Raw genomic sequence first — 20,238 nt, forward strand, 5'->3', positions numbered from 1 at the left:
TTAACTAATTGCTCTTTTTTCAGACTGTGGAATGGTTCATAAAGGCTGTCAACATAATTAGTACTGAATTGCAACAAGGAGTACAAACAGGAAGAAGAAATGTAAAACGAACTTAAAATCTAATTTACAGTGCTCTCTTGGCCCTGGAACTGAGATGAGTTCACAGATGTGATAAACACAGGGATGTATAATATGCGTGAGCAGATCTAGTTCTAGGAAGAAGAATGCTGCCCTTATGGAGCTATTAATCCTCCTCCTTTCATTTATTTGGCACAATAGGCTTTCTACAGGACTTTACATTTACAACAGAAACTCAAACCAATTGAGGCATTTTTAAGAACTCCAAATGTGACTGGAGAGCTAGAACCAGATACTTTCAAACTTTTCTGGTATCTTAACTGCTTCACCTGTTCTGCTTCATAAACAGTATCTGAAATTACAGTTTGAAAGCATCAAAAAAGGGTATATTTGTTTGGGGTATTTTCCCCCTCATTTTAAATAAGTAATGGAAACCAGCTTACAGGTCAAAGACATCTTATTCTATTAGCAAAAATCCATGACATTAAAGAATAAACAAGTCGGAGATCTCAGCAGAAAATGCTCGGTTTGGAAAACAAAGAATAAAACTAGACACTGAACTGAAGATGTTTGTCTCATTTTAGAGGAGTACAGGTCACTTTATACGTAAATTATATCTTTGCAGCTACAAAAGTTTCATTATAAAAATATATAAACGAGTATGATATATGTGTACATATCTATACACTGAAAAGTTTTCCTCTATTAGTTTGACTACATTTGAGTGTTACCTCTTAGAGAACTCAAGAAATTATGTGACTAAAAGTAAAATTATCTTTCATCTTTAAAAGAAAAAAATCTTGGTTTTCTTTAGATTGCACCCTTTGAGTTTCAGAAACTCAGTCAGAAGTCCCCCAAAAGGAAAGAGGAGAAAGAATTCTAAGTATATGGATTAAAAATCCCTGGATAATGAGATATACAGTCTTGGTTTTCCATGCCATCCAGCTTCAGTCAGTTTCTCCTTTAGGTTCTGGAGTTATGACTGAAGAAGTAGTTGTGGAGCTGCGGTACAGCCACACAGACCTCTGCAGGGAATGGCTTATGTTTTTTGAACATCTTTCCCAAAAGCACATGAAAGAAAAACGTAAGCAAGTAGAAATAACAACATTTCCTCTATTTTCACACCTCTCAACTTGTTCCTCAAAGTGAGTGTAGTTAGATTGTATCTCTACCTGTACAATAATTTGAAACAATACAAAAGCATCAGCACTGTGAACAGAGTTTAATAAAACTTTCTGCTCCCTAAGTTCAAGTCATTTTGTTATTCAGAGCAGGGACATCACACCAAACAACAGCAGTAAACATAATTCGCTGCATGAAATAGACGTAAAGAACTTAAATGACTTTGGTCAAGGTCACAACAGATCTGTAGGATGGATTCCCTATTTCATGCTCTCTATTTCCAAGAAACAGAACATCTTCTATATCACTAAATAATGCAATTTGTCACTAAAATTTGCATTGTTTAATGCTTTTATGCCTTTATAAATTATTTACATATATTTAGCATACTTTTGTTGGTACACTAAAACATGTGCTTCAGTGTTCTATACTATCAAGAATGCTACTGCCACTTACATCAATAACAGAAAAGTGTTAGGATTGCTCCTACTAAAATTGTGCTAGCATTATTCTAGTCTAAATTTTTATTTTCCTTCGAAAAAAATGAAAATGAACTGATAGATGGTGTAGTAGAGATTACTGTGTCTCCAGCACACACTAGAACACCAGAACACAGCATTTGCTTCTTGGTCTATTATGCTAGAACTCATTTTCTAAAAATCAAGCGATATCACACTCCTTGACATCAGAAATACAATCACCAAAGGACAACAGTGTCCTGCTGTGGTACATTGATTGCGTCAGCAGGTCTTCTGCCTCCCAGTACACAAAGAATGAGGAAGGCAACACCGATGTGATCTGCTTGCAAGGAGCAAATACCACTCTTAAAGCAGTATTATCAAGAATTACTATGCATAACCTTTGTTAAATGCTTGTAGGTTTGGGAAAGGAAGAAAATTAATGCTGCAGGTATTACTGAGAGCTGACAAGTATCTTTGGTGTTCAATTAACTAAATGTAACATATAATTTCCCTTTGAAAACCTTGGAAAAAAGCAACTGTGAAAGAGTGCAATTTAACATCAAAGTTTAAACAGTCGGGCTTACATTTTAGAAGCTCATTAGTCTGAAGGTGTATGATGATTTTCTGAAAAGATGAATGACTAAAAACAGAGTTAAAAGGAAAAGATATTTGGGCATGAATACTTGATCTGAAATCTCTGTTCAATTTCAGGCAATGTCACATCTCTAATTTCAGATTGTGAGAAATTTTGCCAGTTACATCCATTGCCTTCCTTATGAAATAATAAGAGGTCACCTTTAACCTGAGGAATTAGAACATTCACTATCTTCTTTCTGAAATGTAGTGGAAAGATAAACTGTTTTTATCAGAAGGCTATTACTTGATATAAATCATTTGCAAAGTTGTTTCCCACAGGTACTACTGCATGCCCAAAAACATGTAGTCCAGCCCCTGGACTGATACTAAGGTCAGAAAGAAAAATATTCCAGACAATTCTCAGGTCAGGTCAATTAAACTAGAGTGTCTACAAACTGGTAAATTTAGGTTATTCAATAACAACAAAGAACACAGTGACTAAAGAACACAGGAAAAAGATTAATGTCATCCCTCTACCCACCAAAAGTAAGACTGAAGCTTGACGGTGCACTTTCCAAGTAGCACCTGCACAAGAGTAAACTCAACAGTCTCCTATCCCACTGCAAGCTCAGCAGTTGGTGTGCCAATGTGTTACAAACCCATGTTTAAGTTTCTCCTTCAGATGTACTAGAGCCAGCTACTGAATTCAAAACAAAGCTGATGATCCTTCTGACACGCCTTGATTATTAACCAAAATACCTTCCATGCTCTTCCATACTTTTTACCAGAGCTGACCAAGGCAGTAGCATCTTTCCTTTAGAATTCATGTCCTATATCTATCCTATACCTACAAGAGAGGCAATAGCAGTAGAAAACAAGCCAAAAAAGGAAAACATGCTCAGCCAAAATCCTCTTCTCAATCAGCATTAAGTTGTAATGGGACTAAGATATTGTTTCTTCCTTCTTCAAAAAAATTCTTCTGTTAAACATTTTTACAGCAGCTAAGGCAACAATGTATTTTGACTATTTGATGTTTCATTTCATTTAAAAAACATCCAGATCATATGGGACAGCTAAAGAAAGGAAACTATGGGCAGAAAAGCATTACTGGCTCATAGCTCTTTCTGCAAGCAAAGACAAAGTACTCCTGTGAGGTCTCTCTCCCATAATTATTAAAAGGATCATAGACTTTAAAGATAATAATTAGGTACTGGTTAAAGTCTTATGAAAAATAATACTTTCATATCACAGAACTCCTTCACAATTTACCCAGTTATTCCATCAGTACCCATTCCGGAACATGGATTTTCATGGCACAAACTAACTAGTTTAGAGAGCATGAGATCACCAAGTTACAGTTCAACCACACAGGTTTTGACAGCTGAGTCCCAAACTTTTCAAGATTTTTAGTCACATCTCTGCTTAACTGTTTGCTCTACTGTGCAATGATAGAAGCACATTGCTTTGAAACTGTGTCCCTTATGTCTTAGTCTGCCTCTGATCCTATAATGGAACACACAGCCAAAGATACAAGGGTGAAATAAAATCAGAGTTCAGCTACTGTGCTCAAGTAGCAAGATGCAAATGTTTAACCGTGTTCCAAAATGGCTATGCATAAACGAGCAGTGCCTTGGGTAATACTCACTAAATTTTGCTTAAACTAAAAGGAACTACCACCCCTCTCCTTGAGAGGTATGGTCTGTAGCTCAAGGATTGGAGGTCATTCCCAATGACGAAAGGTATAAAGCCCTAAAAAAAACCCCAAACCAACCAACTAAACAACAAAAACCAAATAACAAAAAAACAGAACCACAAAACAAACAAACAAAGAAAAACAAAACAAACCCCGCCCAACAACAAAACAGAAGACCAGCCAGGCTGGTTGGTCTGACTGGGGCCAGGGAGGACCTTCCAACCTTCAATACCTCAGCAGTACGGCAAGAGGTGACAATGCAGCAGCACAAAGAGAGCTGCAGAGGCCAGACCTTCACTGCCAGCTCACTCCTGCATGGCCAGCAAAGTCTCTGGTTTCTTACTGGGATGGTGAATGCCCTAATGTTTGGTCAACTAATTCACTAAATTCCAGCTTAGCCTTTGGGTGGTTTACTTATAGTAAGTAATAACTGTTTTGCACTTTCAAGCTGCACACACCCTGCTCATAGAGTTCCTTTTGAAGATGCCTGAACTATCTGCCCCAAAAGAGGGATTACAGCATTACAGATAAGGATATTGAAGCATAAATGTAGGAAGTGAAAACCCCTGAATTGCAGAGATGGGTCTGGAAAAGAGAGACTTTAGTATCCCAATCTTATATACAATCCTGATCTTTGAAAGATTAAGCTCATTTAGTCAGTCTTACACACAACTCTCAATTCCTAGGTTTATAAAACCTTTCTGCTTTGACTCCAAGGTTGCCTAAAATTCAAAATATTTTTAATGCAGCCAGTCTAATGAGACAAAACAAAAACTATGGAACTACATTTGAATCTACTCAGGTTTAAAATTATTAAGAATATTCTTTAGCATTATCATAGCCTGCTTTATTACACTATTGTAACAAAACAAGCACTGTTGAACAATACATCATTGCATTCCTAAGACAGGGACAGACAGTCTTGCAGTTCTGGCATACACACTATTAATTCCATTCACTTTACATTAAGTGAATAATTTGTTTACACTTTCAGGTAATCACATTTATCATAGAACACCACATCAACATTAATATTAATAAAAATCTTCTGTTCTACAGCTACAGATTTTATAATTCTGCCATTTCTTGTTTATGTATCACAATATGTTTTATTGCTTCAAAGACAGCATACAGTTTTTTACTGTTATTTTTCACCTTTTAAGTAGTCTTTTGCAAGTCAAAGTTATCAGTATTTAGTGAAATAATGGATTGAATAAAACTTTTGAAAACAAACAACCCTTCCCCCCCAAAGAACAGCTATGTTATTCACAGTTACTGGCAGATATTCTTCTCTCCCTTTTTCTTTTCTCTTACACAGAAGTGTACTCAGATAGACATCCTGAGGTGATGATAACATTGATTTTCATGCACATTCATGCCAGTAAGAGTGCTGCAGATTTTTTTCTGCCATGCACCCCTATTTCCCAGTATTGCAAAACCTATTTTCAGAGCTGTATACAATTACTGACACTGACACTTAAGTTTGTACGCAAAGCTCATCCCAACAACTTGGCATGATTTCCATGATTACACAGGCAGGATGCAATCATTTTAGCCCTATCATCGAAGGCCTTTGAGCTAATGCAAGCCCACGGTCTTCCACAGATTCTGCATCAGGTTTCAAACGAGCCCCATGCCACTGCCACCCTCTATTACTGTGTGTGTTCTTATTTAGGTAGCTGCTACTCTGGAACATTTGTAGTACTTTTTACTTTCATTGCACCTTCCCAGTGATTAGGGATTGGTCTCTTTTGCTGTCAAGCCTGGCAATAGAAGATGCACTTAAGCCCCGTGTCACAAACACCCTGTAGGAAAGTACAGTACAGAGACCTCTGTTTAGTGCCAGGCCTTTCCAGCTTAGCCTGATGTACAACTGCAGCGCAGTGCTGCGCACAGTGCCTGCACACACCTAACAGCAGCACAAGGTCACTGATCCTACTAGATAGTGGACTTTAAGGCCCCACCACCAAACTGACATGAACATATCTTCCTCTCTGCAAGTGAGACCTCAGAGGCTCTCACCTCAGACTGCTCCATATGGGCAGTGAGTAGGCAGGGAAAACAAGCCAGCTAGCAGGGTGTGATTCCGGCCTGGGCAGTGTTCTCAGCACGAGCTGTCAGCACGGTCAGCATTGATCAAAACTGAACAGTTCCTCTTGAACTGCTCTAGGTATTCATCTTCATTTGAACACCACCAATTTTCAGAAGTGTTTAGCTCCTTTTTTTCCTCAATAGAAAGTATTACATTTGTTAGTACTGCAATATCGTATATGTAAGTGTTATTCTTTGATACCACTGTGCTAAGCAGTGTGCAAACACAGTTCAAAGATAACCCCCAACACAGAAGCTTGCAACTTAAATAATCCAAGATGCTTGTCCAACTCACATTGCACTGATAGCTTCAGTTTTCCATTAATATACTTCAATTCAGTGAACCACTCTTGCGGAAATCCATAGAAATTCTGCCCATGGATTTCATTTACCACAGAACAAGGCTTAAAAAGAAATATTAGATATCAGTTTTAGAGAAAAACAACTGCAAGTAGATTCACGTCCTATTTTCTAATTGAGGAATGTTCTTGATTGATCAGCCTATAAGCTCTGAACTAGTATAACAACACCGTTTTCAGAAACACAAATGTAGGTGATAATACACACCAACACTTGCACAGTTAAAATATGAAGAATATCATGGCCCTAACTCCAAAATCATTCTTAGTGAGCACTGCACAACTGAGAACAGTGAGATCCCAGGAACACAGACACACCCCACTGATAGTTGAGGAGAAAAAAGGAGAACAAACATCTTTTAAAAACTTAATGCATTTTTTCTGATCAGCTGCCCAAATACAAACGTCTAAAACACACTACAAATGTTTGAATGAAGGGTATCCCACTGGGGGGAAAATTGAGCAAATGGCTCTGGGAGGCTGAGTTGCCAGCTGGGGTTTAACCAGGACCATCAGTATAAATAAAATGAAAAGGAGTCTGGATTTCAGTCCAGAAATACCATTGAAGTTTTTCCAAAATATTAATATCAGGATATGAGAATTCCTGGGGTTTTTGTGCCAAAACAGGGAAGAGCCTTGCCACTTGCAGTGAATATAGAAGGCAAAATGTACTTCCTTCTACCACTCTGACACTCTTCCTTTGACTAACAATCTTTTTTTAATATATAAAAGCACGTCAGAAAGAAATACAAATACTAAGAGTGAGCTTCTTGGAACAGGAAAAAAAGGTGATAGACACAACCTTCGGCCTGACTCCTCAGAGACAGCTGCATGTGACAAGCATGCCCCTCTCACAGACTGCTGCAGGGGGTATCATGTCAAGGTAAGACTCCCTTATCCTTGCCATACACATCACTCTAGTTTGGTAGTGCCTATTTCCTGCAGCACTAATTTCTTACATTCAGCAAGACAGATCAATTCATGCAGGCAGAACTGTGCCCTTTTCTACTACCACTAAGAGAAAGAAGATGCCATTTCTCACCTCAAGATATCATCAATAATGCCAAAGAAGGGATATATCCTCAATAATGCTCTAGTGATGGGACATTCTCCCTCACTGGTCACTGGTCTGCAGTATGATAAAAAGTTAGGGCTCTCTGTAACTGCTGTTAAACTTTGTCACAGATTTGAATATCAAATGGTTCCGTAAGGATTATGGTTTTTTGTACATAGTTGAATTGTACTGAAGGTGACACTGTTTGGGATCGTATGAATTAGTAGTTCCAATATAAGGCTTTTTCAGCTCTGCATAAAAAAACAGTAACAAACTACCAGATAAAAACTAAAAGAACCTATAAATATGTAAAGCTCTATAGGTAGTAAAGATCTGCTGTACTTCCCATACATGTGTTAACTATATGCAAAAGTTGTAAGCATGGCTTGGCCACTAGTGTGATGTCTCTGCAATATTTATTACCAATTTGCTGCAAATCACCTACTTTCTCAAGAACAGCTGTAGTAAAAACTAAAGCTGATTTTGAATCCTTCAAGAAAGAGTTTAGAACTCTTCAAGAAAAAAAACTACCCAAGCAAAAAAAACCCAAAATCTGAATGTTTGAGACAACAAGTTAAGAGGGTAAGGATCAGAGAAAAGGAAAATAAAGAATATATAAAATATTGAAAAAGCACCTGTTTATATTTCCCTCCATAAAATCTCTAATTCCCCTAAACTGAGTCATTCCCCAGCACTATCTATATACTGTTATTGACCTTATAGATTTGAGTTTCTAGCATAGAATTGTAAATTCCCAATAAAAGCAATTCTTAAATAATTGAGGTCAGAGTTCAGTCAGCATATTGGCTGTTTATTAGCACTGAAGTGACAACCATGGACTGAACTTTTCACTGTGCCCTGTTCATCAGATCAAGAAGCAAAAGAAAATCAATAGTAAAGCTTAAATTCACATTTCAGGGTGCATTTTTCAAACACATTAAACTATTGGAGCAACAAATTATATTTTGAGTGACAAGAAATTGTTTTTTGCTTCAATATGACCTTTTTCTAAGAACTGCTTTTGAAGTATTATGGGAAATAGTTCTGACTCATTTTGAAGTAAAATATTCTGAATAATTTAAAGTGCTGATTAAAATTAGGGAATAAAATTATCTACCACATTTAAAAATACAAGGATCAGAGGATGTAACTTTGGATCCAGTAAAGAAATAATGATAAAAAAAATTCCATAAATTGCTTTCCTATCTGAAGGAATTTGGAATGTGTACAATCATTCTTACTTACCAGAACAAAGACTCTTCCCTGAATTATGTTTTATAGATTGAAGATTAATGAAAAAAAGAAATCATTTTGTCTTTAATAACAGGTAAGTACTCCTCTGTAACTCTTTTCATTCTCTTCTGATTTTTCTATTTACAGAAATAGTTCTTACTTTGTTCACCATTCTTGGAACTATACATGAGCTTTTCCACTTCATTCTGCTCTACAACCATTGTACACATAAATGCTTCGTAAAAAAAAAGATGGACTTTAACCTAAAAAAAAGTTTTCCTAGTCTAGTTAGATGACCGTGAAAAACAGATATAAAATCTTTTTTTCAGTAAGCAAGGAGATTTTTTTCACTTGTTTTTTTAACTTTTTTTCTTTTGCACTATTTTCCTCAAAGTTAGGTCTGCTATTTTTGGACTAGAGACCCACCAATCTAACTTGGATTGATACATTTTTGTGAAGGAATGATTATCCACTGACACTGCACAAGCTATTGCTACTTGCCATATCTATAAGGCTAACTCTAATAACCCAAAGAAACCTGAAGAGTACATGCTTACTTATACTCCCAAAATTATTTTTCTGAGAATAAACAGCATTACTCCAAAGGGAAGTAAAACATGAATTTAAAAGAACAGCAATCAAACTCCACATGCATTAGAATAGGTGCCTGTGCTTCCTCCCTTAAATGTACATAAACTGTTCTGTCTTCAAGTAGCAGCAGAACAACTGTGACAGACTACCTTGTTGCCTTCATTGTTGGAAAAAACAATAGATTTGATGTCTATTGATAACAATTGCAACAAAAAATGTAACCTGTTACATCTGGTTTTAATTATTAATTGCTTTGAGATTTAAATATTATAAACCAGTAACCTAACATTTACAGTTAATCTACACTCAGTTTGCAAAACCAGGAATGAAAACTAGTAGGCAGAGAACCATTCATTCACGGCACAGGTGCAAGGCAGGATGATGATGGGTCATCATTGCTCACTGTTTTGAATATTTAACAGTTAACTTTTGCCACCACTGGAGAAACCCGACTGCAAGTAGCACATCTAGTTTTAGTGAGCCTAGAGCCAAGTGAAGGTAAAGAACCATGATAAACAGACAGCACTGTCCACACATAAACACTATTTGATCTGTTGACAGTCATGAGACTGAAAAAAAAAATAAATGTCATTGTTTCTGACCTTCTGAGGATAAAAACAGGTTTAAAATTAAATATACAGGCTTGGGTTGTTTTTATTTGGTGGTGGTGGGTTTTTTGTTTGTTTGTTTATTTTGGTTTTTGGGGTTTTTTTCAACGAAGAAAAAGAATCTTCACAATAGCACTGTAGAGAATGCTAAAAGCAATTTCCACAGGAGTGTGGCCCTGGGAGTATGCCTGCAGTGTACAATGTCAGATAAGGTCCTCAAGACAAGCAAAGAACTGAAATAAATATTGAGAGAAAATTAGACAGCTAAGAAACATTTTTTCCTGAACGAATTACAACTGAAAGTGTCAGTGTATCCACTTGCTTGTATCAAATGAATTCTTACCATTTGCCTCCCAGTTGTCATGTGTGACCTGCTTACTGGAAACTTTGTGATGGCATCATATTTCCAACAAATAAGACAGATATTTATTTGTAGAAAATGAGGATGAGCAAAAAGCAGAAAAGGTTTCACCTTCACACACTGATGGATTTTTTTTCTGTGTGGTTTTTTTGTTTGTTTGAATTTGTTTTTATTAAAACAAGGAAAGAATACACAGCATAACCTGACAGAAGAAAGAAATGCTGACTAAACAAACCACTCAATCTGAACTGACTTCATTGCCAGAAGTTAAAGAGAGGTGCAGACAGAACCAAAGACGGTGCCAAAAACGTGCTCTCTGCAGAAGAAGAAAATCAAGTTCTGTTTTCAGTTCTGCTGCTGCAAATCCACAGTAACTCTGGGCATGTGATATGAGCTGCCTGGATGTACAACAGTGTAACATGGGCACATGTAGTTCATACTGCCTTGATACACGGGCACATTATTGCCATGTATACAGAAAACAAGATTCTTTCTTCCCTCATATAGAAAAAAATAACAAATCAACATGAGCAACTACCTTCCACCTAGAAAAGCAGTACACTTCTCACAGCAGAGACAGTTCTACAGAAGAGTGAAGCAAATTTGTCAGCTTTTTCAATGACATAATGCTATACATATCAACTTTCTTTTTCTTAAGAAATCAAATTTTTCTGTTTTTACTGCTATAAACAACTGATGACCATGCACAGAGCTATTTTCAGCAACAAGATCTGTGTGGGAGACTGCAAAAAGTAAGTTGCTTGCAGGGCTTATATTTCATTATGAAAGTAACATAGTCAAAAATCTATTGAGTTAGATCTAACAAAAAATTTAGATTTTCATTATGAAGCCCATATATGACAGACAACAATATATGGATGCTGGCAACGAGAAGGTAGATATTAAAACCTATGCAATGTAATCTTCTGTTCAAAACAGACATAAAAATTTGAGCAATAAACCAGTAAGAGCTTCTGGCACTGTGTATCCAACACTTCATGCTTTCCCTACCTTTTCTTTAGAGATTTCCTCAGCTAGATCACTCTGCAGCCCTAGCAACCCGTTTATACTCAGTTGGCTGTCCACCACCATTATCTGTACCACATTCTGCCCTCATGGATGACCTTATACTGAAGTTCTGGAAAATACCTTGCTCACCAACCCAAAGTGTCACTTGCTATAATTAGCATTCTGGGAGCTAACAATACAGACATTAAGGCACTGAGAAAGACACATGCCCTGTCTTAGTTCAGTGTATATCAAGTGATCAGTCAGATGACCAGTCTTTTTTCAGGCAGTCGACTTGCCTGGCTCAACCCATGACCTGTCTCTATAGGATTGTCTTCAGAGAGATGGATAATGATGTTACCTTCCTCACTATGAAAATCAGTGCTTCCAAATTTCCCTTCCTATTCCCAGGACAGCCTGCAATAAGAAAAGCCTGACTTTCAATAGAAGAACAATCTCAAAATCAGGTTGTCATTTAGCAGCAACAGCTTTTGCTGAGCACACACAACTTCACGGTAAAGGGCACTGCCTACTTCAATTTCCCTCCTCACTGAGAACATGGAATAGAATGAGAATCTTTCCTATTCAATTGTCACATTTCAATTTTCTATTGAACTAAAAAATTCCAATATTTTAACCTATTAAATATTATCACCATCATCCTGTTCCAATTTGAATAGTCAGTTAAATGATTTAATACACCAAAGAAATACTAAAACCACTAGGGTAAACTTTTATGTAAAGCTTCTGTACAATAGAAACTTGCTGAGTTTGGTGATAGAGTGATGCAGAGAAACATTTAACACCATCAGATTTCATTAATGTAAATCATCCCTCATCAAACCAAATTCCTAATTTCTGTTAAATGTATCAAATTCATTATGTTTTCCTATATATTCTTAAGTGGAACAGCAAATACTCCTTCCAATGATAACATTTATTTTCAGGATAATTTTGTGTACATAAAATAGTCTATTGCAAAAAAAAAACCCAAAAAACCTCTACTTAAATTTAAGAAAAAGATCAACTTAAGAGCAGTTGAAAAAAAATGTACTTTATTTTTGTAAACTCAACTTTTAACTACTGAGCAAATCAAAGCCACTAAGATCTTGGGAGACATCTTCTAAGGACTATGATCTCTACACAGCACAGAAAGTGGCCATATTTGTCCTTTCTCATGATAAATGGCTATTGTATCTGTTCCCAGCTATGCAAAAAAGGGATGTTTAGTTTCAATTGGCAGAGTGTTAAGAGCATTCCAATGTGTGGGGGTTTCCGGTTTTCCTCTGAAAGCTTTTTTTTAAAAAGGTACTTCTCTATGGGCCATGGATTTAGCTGTTTTTGATGGACTAAGGATTAACTGGTATCCATAGCCAGTATCATTCATTTGGCAAAACAAAAACATTTTTCCCTCAAAGGAAAAATCTGAGTCAAAACATGCAAAATTGGCTAGCATGAATGACATAAGTATCTAATTCCCAAGGCAAAAATACATCCCATTTTGTGTTTTTGAAACATAAAATTAATCATTTTTTTTAAATGTGAAGGAAAATAACCTTGGACTGGACTCCACTCACAGAAGGTAATTATGCTAGGGACATACTAATCTGATGCTCACATCTATATTTAACTTGCTTTTAGTTGTTTTTTGTTTCAGTTTTAGAGGAGTCTGTAGCTATCCAGCCTACCATCCAAACCATTACAGTCACTTCAAGAACAGCAACTGCAAAGTAAAATGTGGAAAATCCATTACTAGTTTAGCAGAGAGTTGAAGAAAATTCAGCTTTTTGCAACCCTGAGTTCAGTTTATCTAACCAAATAAATAACCTTCTTCCCAGGATCACAGTGATGCAGAATTGTGTCACTTTCCAAATACAAATAAACACACAAAATCAAAACTTTATGGGAGTGTTGCCTTCACTCTCCCTGACTGGAAAATGGGTGAGGTGGTTTTTGTTTCTTTTATTTTTAGTATTACTTATATACTACACCTTCTTGTCCAGCCATCTTTATACAAGAGAAATAAATATGTTTTACAAATGTGTATCAAACAGAAGTTGCTATTTTTTAGTAATTTTCCCTGTGAGAGGCACAAGTTTTACAAGCTTATTTAGAATGCACACGTATTAAAAAGCTAATAACACAATAATTATTTAATGCTGAATACTAAAAACTATCACCACCAGTTACATGTAAAAGTGTGATAGCAATGGATGCTTAAGTTATTCAAAATCACTTAAGAAGTGACAGTCTGGGAAATGCCTGAGTAGACACTTGAGAATTCCTGAGCAGTAACTCTATTGAAAAAACCTGGTAGGAACAGAAGCCAAGAATATGAGACAAAGAGGAGATACTTTGCAGAAGTCAATTACATCTGAAATAAGAATGCGCTTATTAAAGCACAGTTACTATAGATTGAGACAAAATCTAGGGTGCTCCTCTGCTGCACCATGGGGGATGTTTTGAAATTATGTTATTCTTAACATGGGGTTTTCAGAATACTCTTAAATTATTAGTCTTATATATGATGTAAAGACATTGACATAAAGCGCCTACTGTAACAAACTACACTCCACAATTCTAGCAATTTTAACAATAAAACTACAACAACACAATTTCTACACTCAGTTTATAAGATCAGATATTTTTCTTTTTAACAGGTTGAGAAGTAATGCAAGAAGTAATTTAAAAAGTAACAAAAGCAGAACAGTTGGTGTGCAATTTAACTGCTGATTTAAATCAGCTTGTTGTCACAAGTAACTTCCCTAAACTGCTTCTAAAATGGGCAGACACGGAAAGGAACCGGAAAAGTAAAACGGACAACAACCAGCAGCAGAAATGCTTTAAATATGCTGATGATCTTCCAGCTTCAGTAAGGAAAATCCATTCCAGGATCCAGGAGCTGTCTCAGGCATTAAATCTTCCATACAGAATCATCCTAATTGTCTTCTTAGAGTTAACCAATCTCATATTCCTAAGCAATTCTATGCAATCAGAAGCTCATTTCTTTTTTTGTTAAAGCTATGTTTGAGAAACTCAATTTCAAGCTGTCAACACTGATAGCCATTTATTCTACACCTACACTAAAGTCTATGGGAAGGGGAGGTTGGAAAACTAGACAAAATGAACATAAGTCTGACTCTCAAATGCACTTTTTTCTGATTTTCAGAGGAGGAAGGAAAGAGTTATATCACTGCAAGTGCTCTTCCTGTTCTCCTTTACTGATTTGCCAACCTCTCAAAAGTGTTTTGCTAGTTTTTTTTAACAGCACGATAAAACTCAAATTACACCCCCCCTGTTTTATCCTCACTAGATTTATATTACAAACAAAATAAATGAAAATTATCAATTATCAATGCAAAATATCAACAACTATTCTTAAATACATTTTATGATATCTGTCCACTGTTTTAAGTTATATCAAAACACCGACATCAAACTGTAATGCTACAGTAAACAGTGGGTCACAAACCTCTCTGCAGAAGTACTTCAGAATAAAAGGCAAACAACTCCTGACAATCTCTGTTACAGAATACAAACCACCCACCACTCAAAATACGAAGGACTAGGGAGCCCCATTCTAATAAATATTTAGGTCCCAAGAATTCAAAACTTAAGAGACAAAACAATAGGGAAAAACAGAAACACAGATAGAAAGAACTAAACAAACAAAACAACCTTACCTTTCACAAGCTCGGACAGTCCATGCAGCAATTATCCATAATGAGATACTAAAAACCAACAGTACAGTTCCTGGACATATTGTCATTAGAGTCTTCATAACAAAACGGGTATTGAAGTTTATCTTATTTAATGCTCCAATGCTTCTAGATGAGGCATCAGTGAAAAGTTTGCTATGCAAAAGCATAACTCTGGCAATAAGATATAGTCTTAAGAACATTGGTATAGATAAAATAATATCCACATCAGCTGTTGTTGTGGATGGAGCGTAAGAAAAGGCGAGCCGGGCTGTCCATGTGAACGTATAATTCCCAGGTATGGGATGTATAGCACACACCAGTATTTCCAAGCAGATAAAGAAAATACGCTCATAAGTCATGGCTATTCTCCAGTCATCTGCTCCATTGTCCACCATGAACAACTGAAATAATAAAATATAAGGTTAACTTTAGTACATCATTAACAAAACTTGTTATAATTCCATTTTAAAATACCATAGCTTTCAGAGCTGCCAATGACCACTAAAAAAGAAAAAAGTATGCCATTTCAGAAAATGACATTACTACGTCACTATGAAGAGAAAGATAACTCTGGTTAAGACAAAAAGAATTTTTTCAAGACCTATTTTTAAGACTGCACGTGATGCTAAATTTTCATATATTATTTACTAAGAATTCTTCATATTTTGTTTCATTGTAATTTTTGATAAAATTCTGGACTAACTAAGCCTTGTTCATTCAAAATCAATTGTTTACTCTAAGTTCATAAAACTGAGACTTATTTAAGTGTTTTCAGAATTGATATCTAAAATACAAATTAAAAATACTTTAAAAGATGCAACGTTAAGCCTGCACAACAGCATATCCATATTTCAGCCAAGGTGATATTACAGCTTTTATAGAACCATCCCAGTTGTCTTTAAGGCACCAATACTAAATCATGTAAACTGTAAAATGATGTAAGAAAGTGCATAAATACTCAAAATGATATCTCATGGTGAAAATACAAAAAGTAATGTCCAGCAAATATCAGAGTAGCCCAGGTAGTTGGGTGATGTCCACTAGTGGCTGAAAATTAAATGCACATGCTGGTTGTTGCACAGTCAAGGCCTTCACCTTGTTAATCAAACAACACCTGCCACTAACAGAGAGTTGAGGTATGCAAGAACTTGCAAATAGGCAACTTTTTAGAGAGGAACATAACCCATATGTAAAAAGAAGATACAATCTCAATGACAGAAAAAGACCTTCTCATCAACTACAGTCTGAATCTAAACAAGGCTGTTCAGCAAATAGTTAATAGGAAATAAAAATACTTTTGCAGGATTTTTAAAATTGGATTATTTAAAAATGATGGGTGAGAAGGCAAAGAACACAATGTACTCCCTAATGGAAGAAAAGTACTTTCAGCAAGCTAAACACTATATACGCAGTGGAAAAGACACTCATCTGCACTGTTCTCTGCCCCTTTCCATCTTTCAGGAGTTTAAAAATACAAGCCTGATTTCTCTGTACGTGGTTTTTAGCGATCAAAAACACACTCTACATCCTCCTCACTATAAGTTTAGTCTGTTTTTCATAAAATTGCTCTACTGAAATTGTTTAGAGTAGTGATAACCTTAAATTAACTTTATCATAGTGGAACTGATACCAAAATAAATAAAGAAGTTAACCATAGTAAGGAGCACAACAAATCAAAATAAATTTATGTCTTTGTGGACTTGTTTTTTATGTTCTTTCCCTCCATCTTACTACAGTCAGTGTAAGTGACAAGATTTTGGTACTGGGGGTGGCTGCAGGAGTGGTGTCAGCAAAAAGAGGTCAGGGGCTGCTCCGCAACGTACCCATTGCAGGACATAGCTGAGTTCATCATTGAAGCTTGTGGTGCTTCTGTGAAAGCATATTTAAGAAAGGGCAAAATGCTGCCCAGGCAGCGAGGAGTGAGAGTAAAAGGTGTGAGAAACAATGCTGGAAATGCCAAGGTCAGAGAAGAAAGGGAGGAGGTGATCCAGGCACTGGAACAGAGACTTCCTTGCAGGCTTTGGAGAGGACCATGCTAAAGGAGGTATTTCCCTGAAGCCCATGGAGAGGACCACTCCAGAGCAAGGTGGATATTTCCCAAAGGAACTGTCACCTCACCTGTAGAGAGCCCACACTGCAGAAGATTCTCCTTACAAGAACTAATGCTCATGGAGGATTCATGCTAGGGTAGATTTACCCTGAAGGGCTGCAGACTATGGAGAGGACCCACACTGGACCACACAAAAAGCATGAGGAGAAAGGAGTGGCAAGGAGAAACTGTCACGGAGAGACTCCCATTCCCCATAACCCCTGTACTCATGCAGGGGAAGATAAAGGAGCTGGGAGTGAAGATGTTCATCTTGGAGAGAGTGGGGTAGGGCAGTGTGGTTTTTGCCATTATTTCTCACCATCTTACTCTACTTTTAAATGTCAATAAATTAAATTAATTTTCCCCAAGTTGCGACTGTTTTTCCAGTGCCAGTAATTGGTAAGGGATCTCCCCATTTTTATTTCAATTCACAAACTTTTTCATCTTATTTTCTCTCCTTGTCCTGTTGAGGAGGGACAGCAAAAGAGTGGCTGAGTGGGGGTCTAGCCAAGGTCAAGCCACCACACTTAGATACAGTTCCTACCTCCACTGCAATATTATAGAAGACAAAGACACTCAGTGTTGAATTAAGCTAAAGAAACACATTCAATGTATTCAACGTGAGCACATATACTTTCTTTCACCTCTGGTCTCTCCACAAACTTCACATACTAGATACATGAACTGACACTGGAAGGCCGATTTATGTATGTATGTTTGTCTGTCTTACCAAAACACTGCTGGTTTACACTTAGCAAATGCACTATTTGGTATTAAGGTCAAACTTTCAAAGTACTGTAAGGCTCCAGTGCATTTGATTCCTGTAATTAGCCCATAACTTCTGTCAGTCAGATCACAGAAGTGCTACATCAGTTACAAAGAGATCCAAGTATTTAGAACACCCAGAATACAGATTGACTGAAACCAGCTTGACTGAAAAAGAGAGATAATATCAAATGTCTCAAATGCCGTGTGGGTTTCCAGAGAAAAGAATAAATTAACAACAGATTTAAATATTTAAATTCTAAGATACATATCAAATACATGTCAAACTGGTAGAGTTAAAAAGTTTTAAAATCTGCTGAAAAAGGCGATGGTCTTTTCTCCTCCCTTTTTACTTACCATCTTCACAGATTTAAAAAAGAATTCTATATGCAGAAAGTCAATTCAAGAAAAATGATACCTTCGGTACTGGTTTAGTTTAAAAGATGAGAATAGAAGAATGTTGAGTTAAACACAGGCATTAAAATTTGATCTTACAATTTTCACAGAAGAAAATGTTATTTTATCACTCAGTTTTTTAAAAACTTTGAGATGTCATTATGGAATATATACTTGATAACACATTCACCTGTCAGCAGAAGGAAACCCAACACGCTACAGAGAAAGAAGTTTCTCCATAGTGCTCAGTGGAAGAGGTTATGCTTACAGACACAGAAGATCTTTATCAACCTCCCTTGACCTTAGCTGAGCCAATTTCTCCTAAGGAAAATAGTATTTTAAAGTGATTGTATCTTCAGCTGTCATATAATGAGATTTAGGAGGTGAAAACATGAAAGGCAGAAAATACCAGAAATAACAAAGGACCACAGATCCAGTACAAAAATTTCTATTCCATGAAAATATTAATATTTCAAAATCACATTTATGAGGTAGATTTCCTTACAATTCTTTGCATCTAAGTTCAAACTACGATGGATATCAAAAATTCTAGAACATGTATGGGCCTCTAACACACACTCTGAATAACTATTAAGTTCAGACATAAGAAAATGACAAAGAAATTAGTAAAGGATTTCATGTCCATTTTATATACTTTCAATTATCCAATCTTCTAAATGCAAGTTTCCCTTTTAATTTTGAAGATACAGAGGTATTTGTGTGTGCCTGTGTGCTTGGCTAGGTACTTCTAGTTTGGAAAGTGAGGAACATAAATGAATGGAAACGAGAAAGGACAGCTGAACAGCACAATTTAAAGGTTATTTACACACAGTCTTAGATGCTTTCAGTTAATCCTGTTATAATAACCATGCATTAATTTCAAGATACTACTCCCCATTTGAATTGAGTACGATGCTAGCAAGAAAAAGAGAACATAATAAAAGAGTGAGACAACTTTTCCTGTACATTTGAGTCCTGCACAGAGAAGGACAAACTCCAGTCAAGGTTAAAGATCTTATGCCAATTCATAGCTTTCAAATTTCGTGTAATTATTCAGTGTTAAAATCTAATTCAAGTACTTCATCAGTGTACTGCAAGGTTTTTCAAATACAGAACTCTCATATACCTTTACTTAGTCTGCACTCTGTATGAAAAATTCTAAAGTTATTTTCACTTGGAATTATGTAATGTATGCATGTAATGTATGCATGTAATATATGTATGCATATATGCATGTAATGTATGCATATTGTATGTAAATATAAGATATAGAATCAATCTTTAACTTCAAATAAACTTGGTATTTGTAATCCCACACATTAAAAGCATAAAATAAATATAATATCATAGATATTTTCATGGTATGTGTACCTTTCATGTAATACCATAGGAAAAAAAGAGAAACATATCCAAAGTATACAGATTGAACTCAATGACAAATTAGATCAGACTCCATGAAGACCAGAAATAAAAGAAGTTAATTTTCTAAATCATTAGTAAATAAAAACTTTCATAGCATGCTACCACAGGTTGTTAATGAATGCAAAGAACAAGGAAACCTGTCTGTTTTAAAAAAGCCTTTATAGGTAAAACAATAAGTTTGAAAACTGTAGTGCTACCCTGGTCTAATACTGTGGGGTTACATTAGTACAGGAGTAAAAAGGAAGCAACAAAGTGATAAAGCAGCATCAGCTGTAGTCCTGGAAGCATTCCTTGGAGAAATGGAATCAATGTTACTTACAAGGAAATTGTTGCAATTGTTTAATTTAAGAATCAAAATTTAAAATTGTCAAATACTGGAGTCACTTAAACTTTATAAAAGAACTGATGGGACTACAATTTAGAGTAGCAAAATATAGCCTCTGGGGCTGCTGACTTACCAAAACTTCTGAGCATTTTTCTATAGTTTGGAGTGCCCAAAATATCATTTACACAACTAAAAGAAAGCCATTATGGTACTCAGGGAGGAGGAAGATACTGCTTTTGTCTTCCTAATCCAAATAGCCAAGTCATCGTCCCAAAACACCCCATTAAGTAAGAATTATTTAAAAC

General features: G+C 36.1%; 1 protein-coding gene across 2 annotated transcripts in view; it reads right to left on the bottom strand.

The window, feature by feature from the left end:
* KCNN2 (potassium calcium-activated channel subfamily N member 2) overlaps nucleotides 1-20,238 on the bottom strand; it is a 75,653-nt gene that overhangs the window by 38,407 nt on the left and 17,008 nt on the right. For both annotated transcript variants that reach the window (XM_027652544.1, XM_027652543.1), the window contains exon 4: nucleotides 14,919-15,337. In XM_027652544.1, the coding sequence (XP_027508345.1) occupies nucleotides 14,919-15,337 (419 nt within the window). The remainder of the gene's footprint in view (nucleotides 1-14,918; nucleotides 15,338-20,238) is intronic.

This window comes from Corapipo altera, unplaced genomic scaffold, assembly GCF_003945725.1.
Source record: "Corapipo altera isolate COAL_440 unplaced genomic scaffold, ASM394572v1 61286, whole genome shotgun sequence".
Classification (NCBI taxonomy): domain Eukaryota; kingdom Metazoa; phylum Chordata; class Aves; order Passeriformes; family Pipridae; genus Corapipo; species Corapipo altera.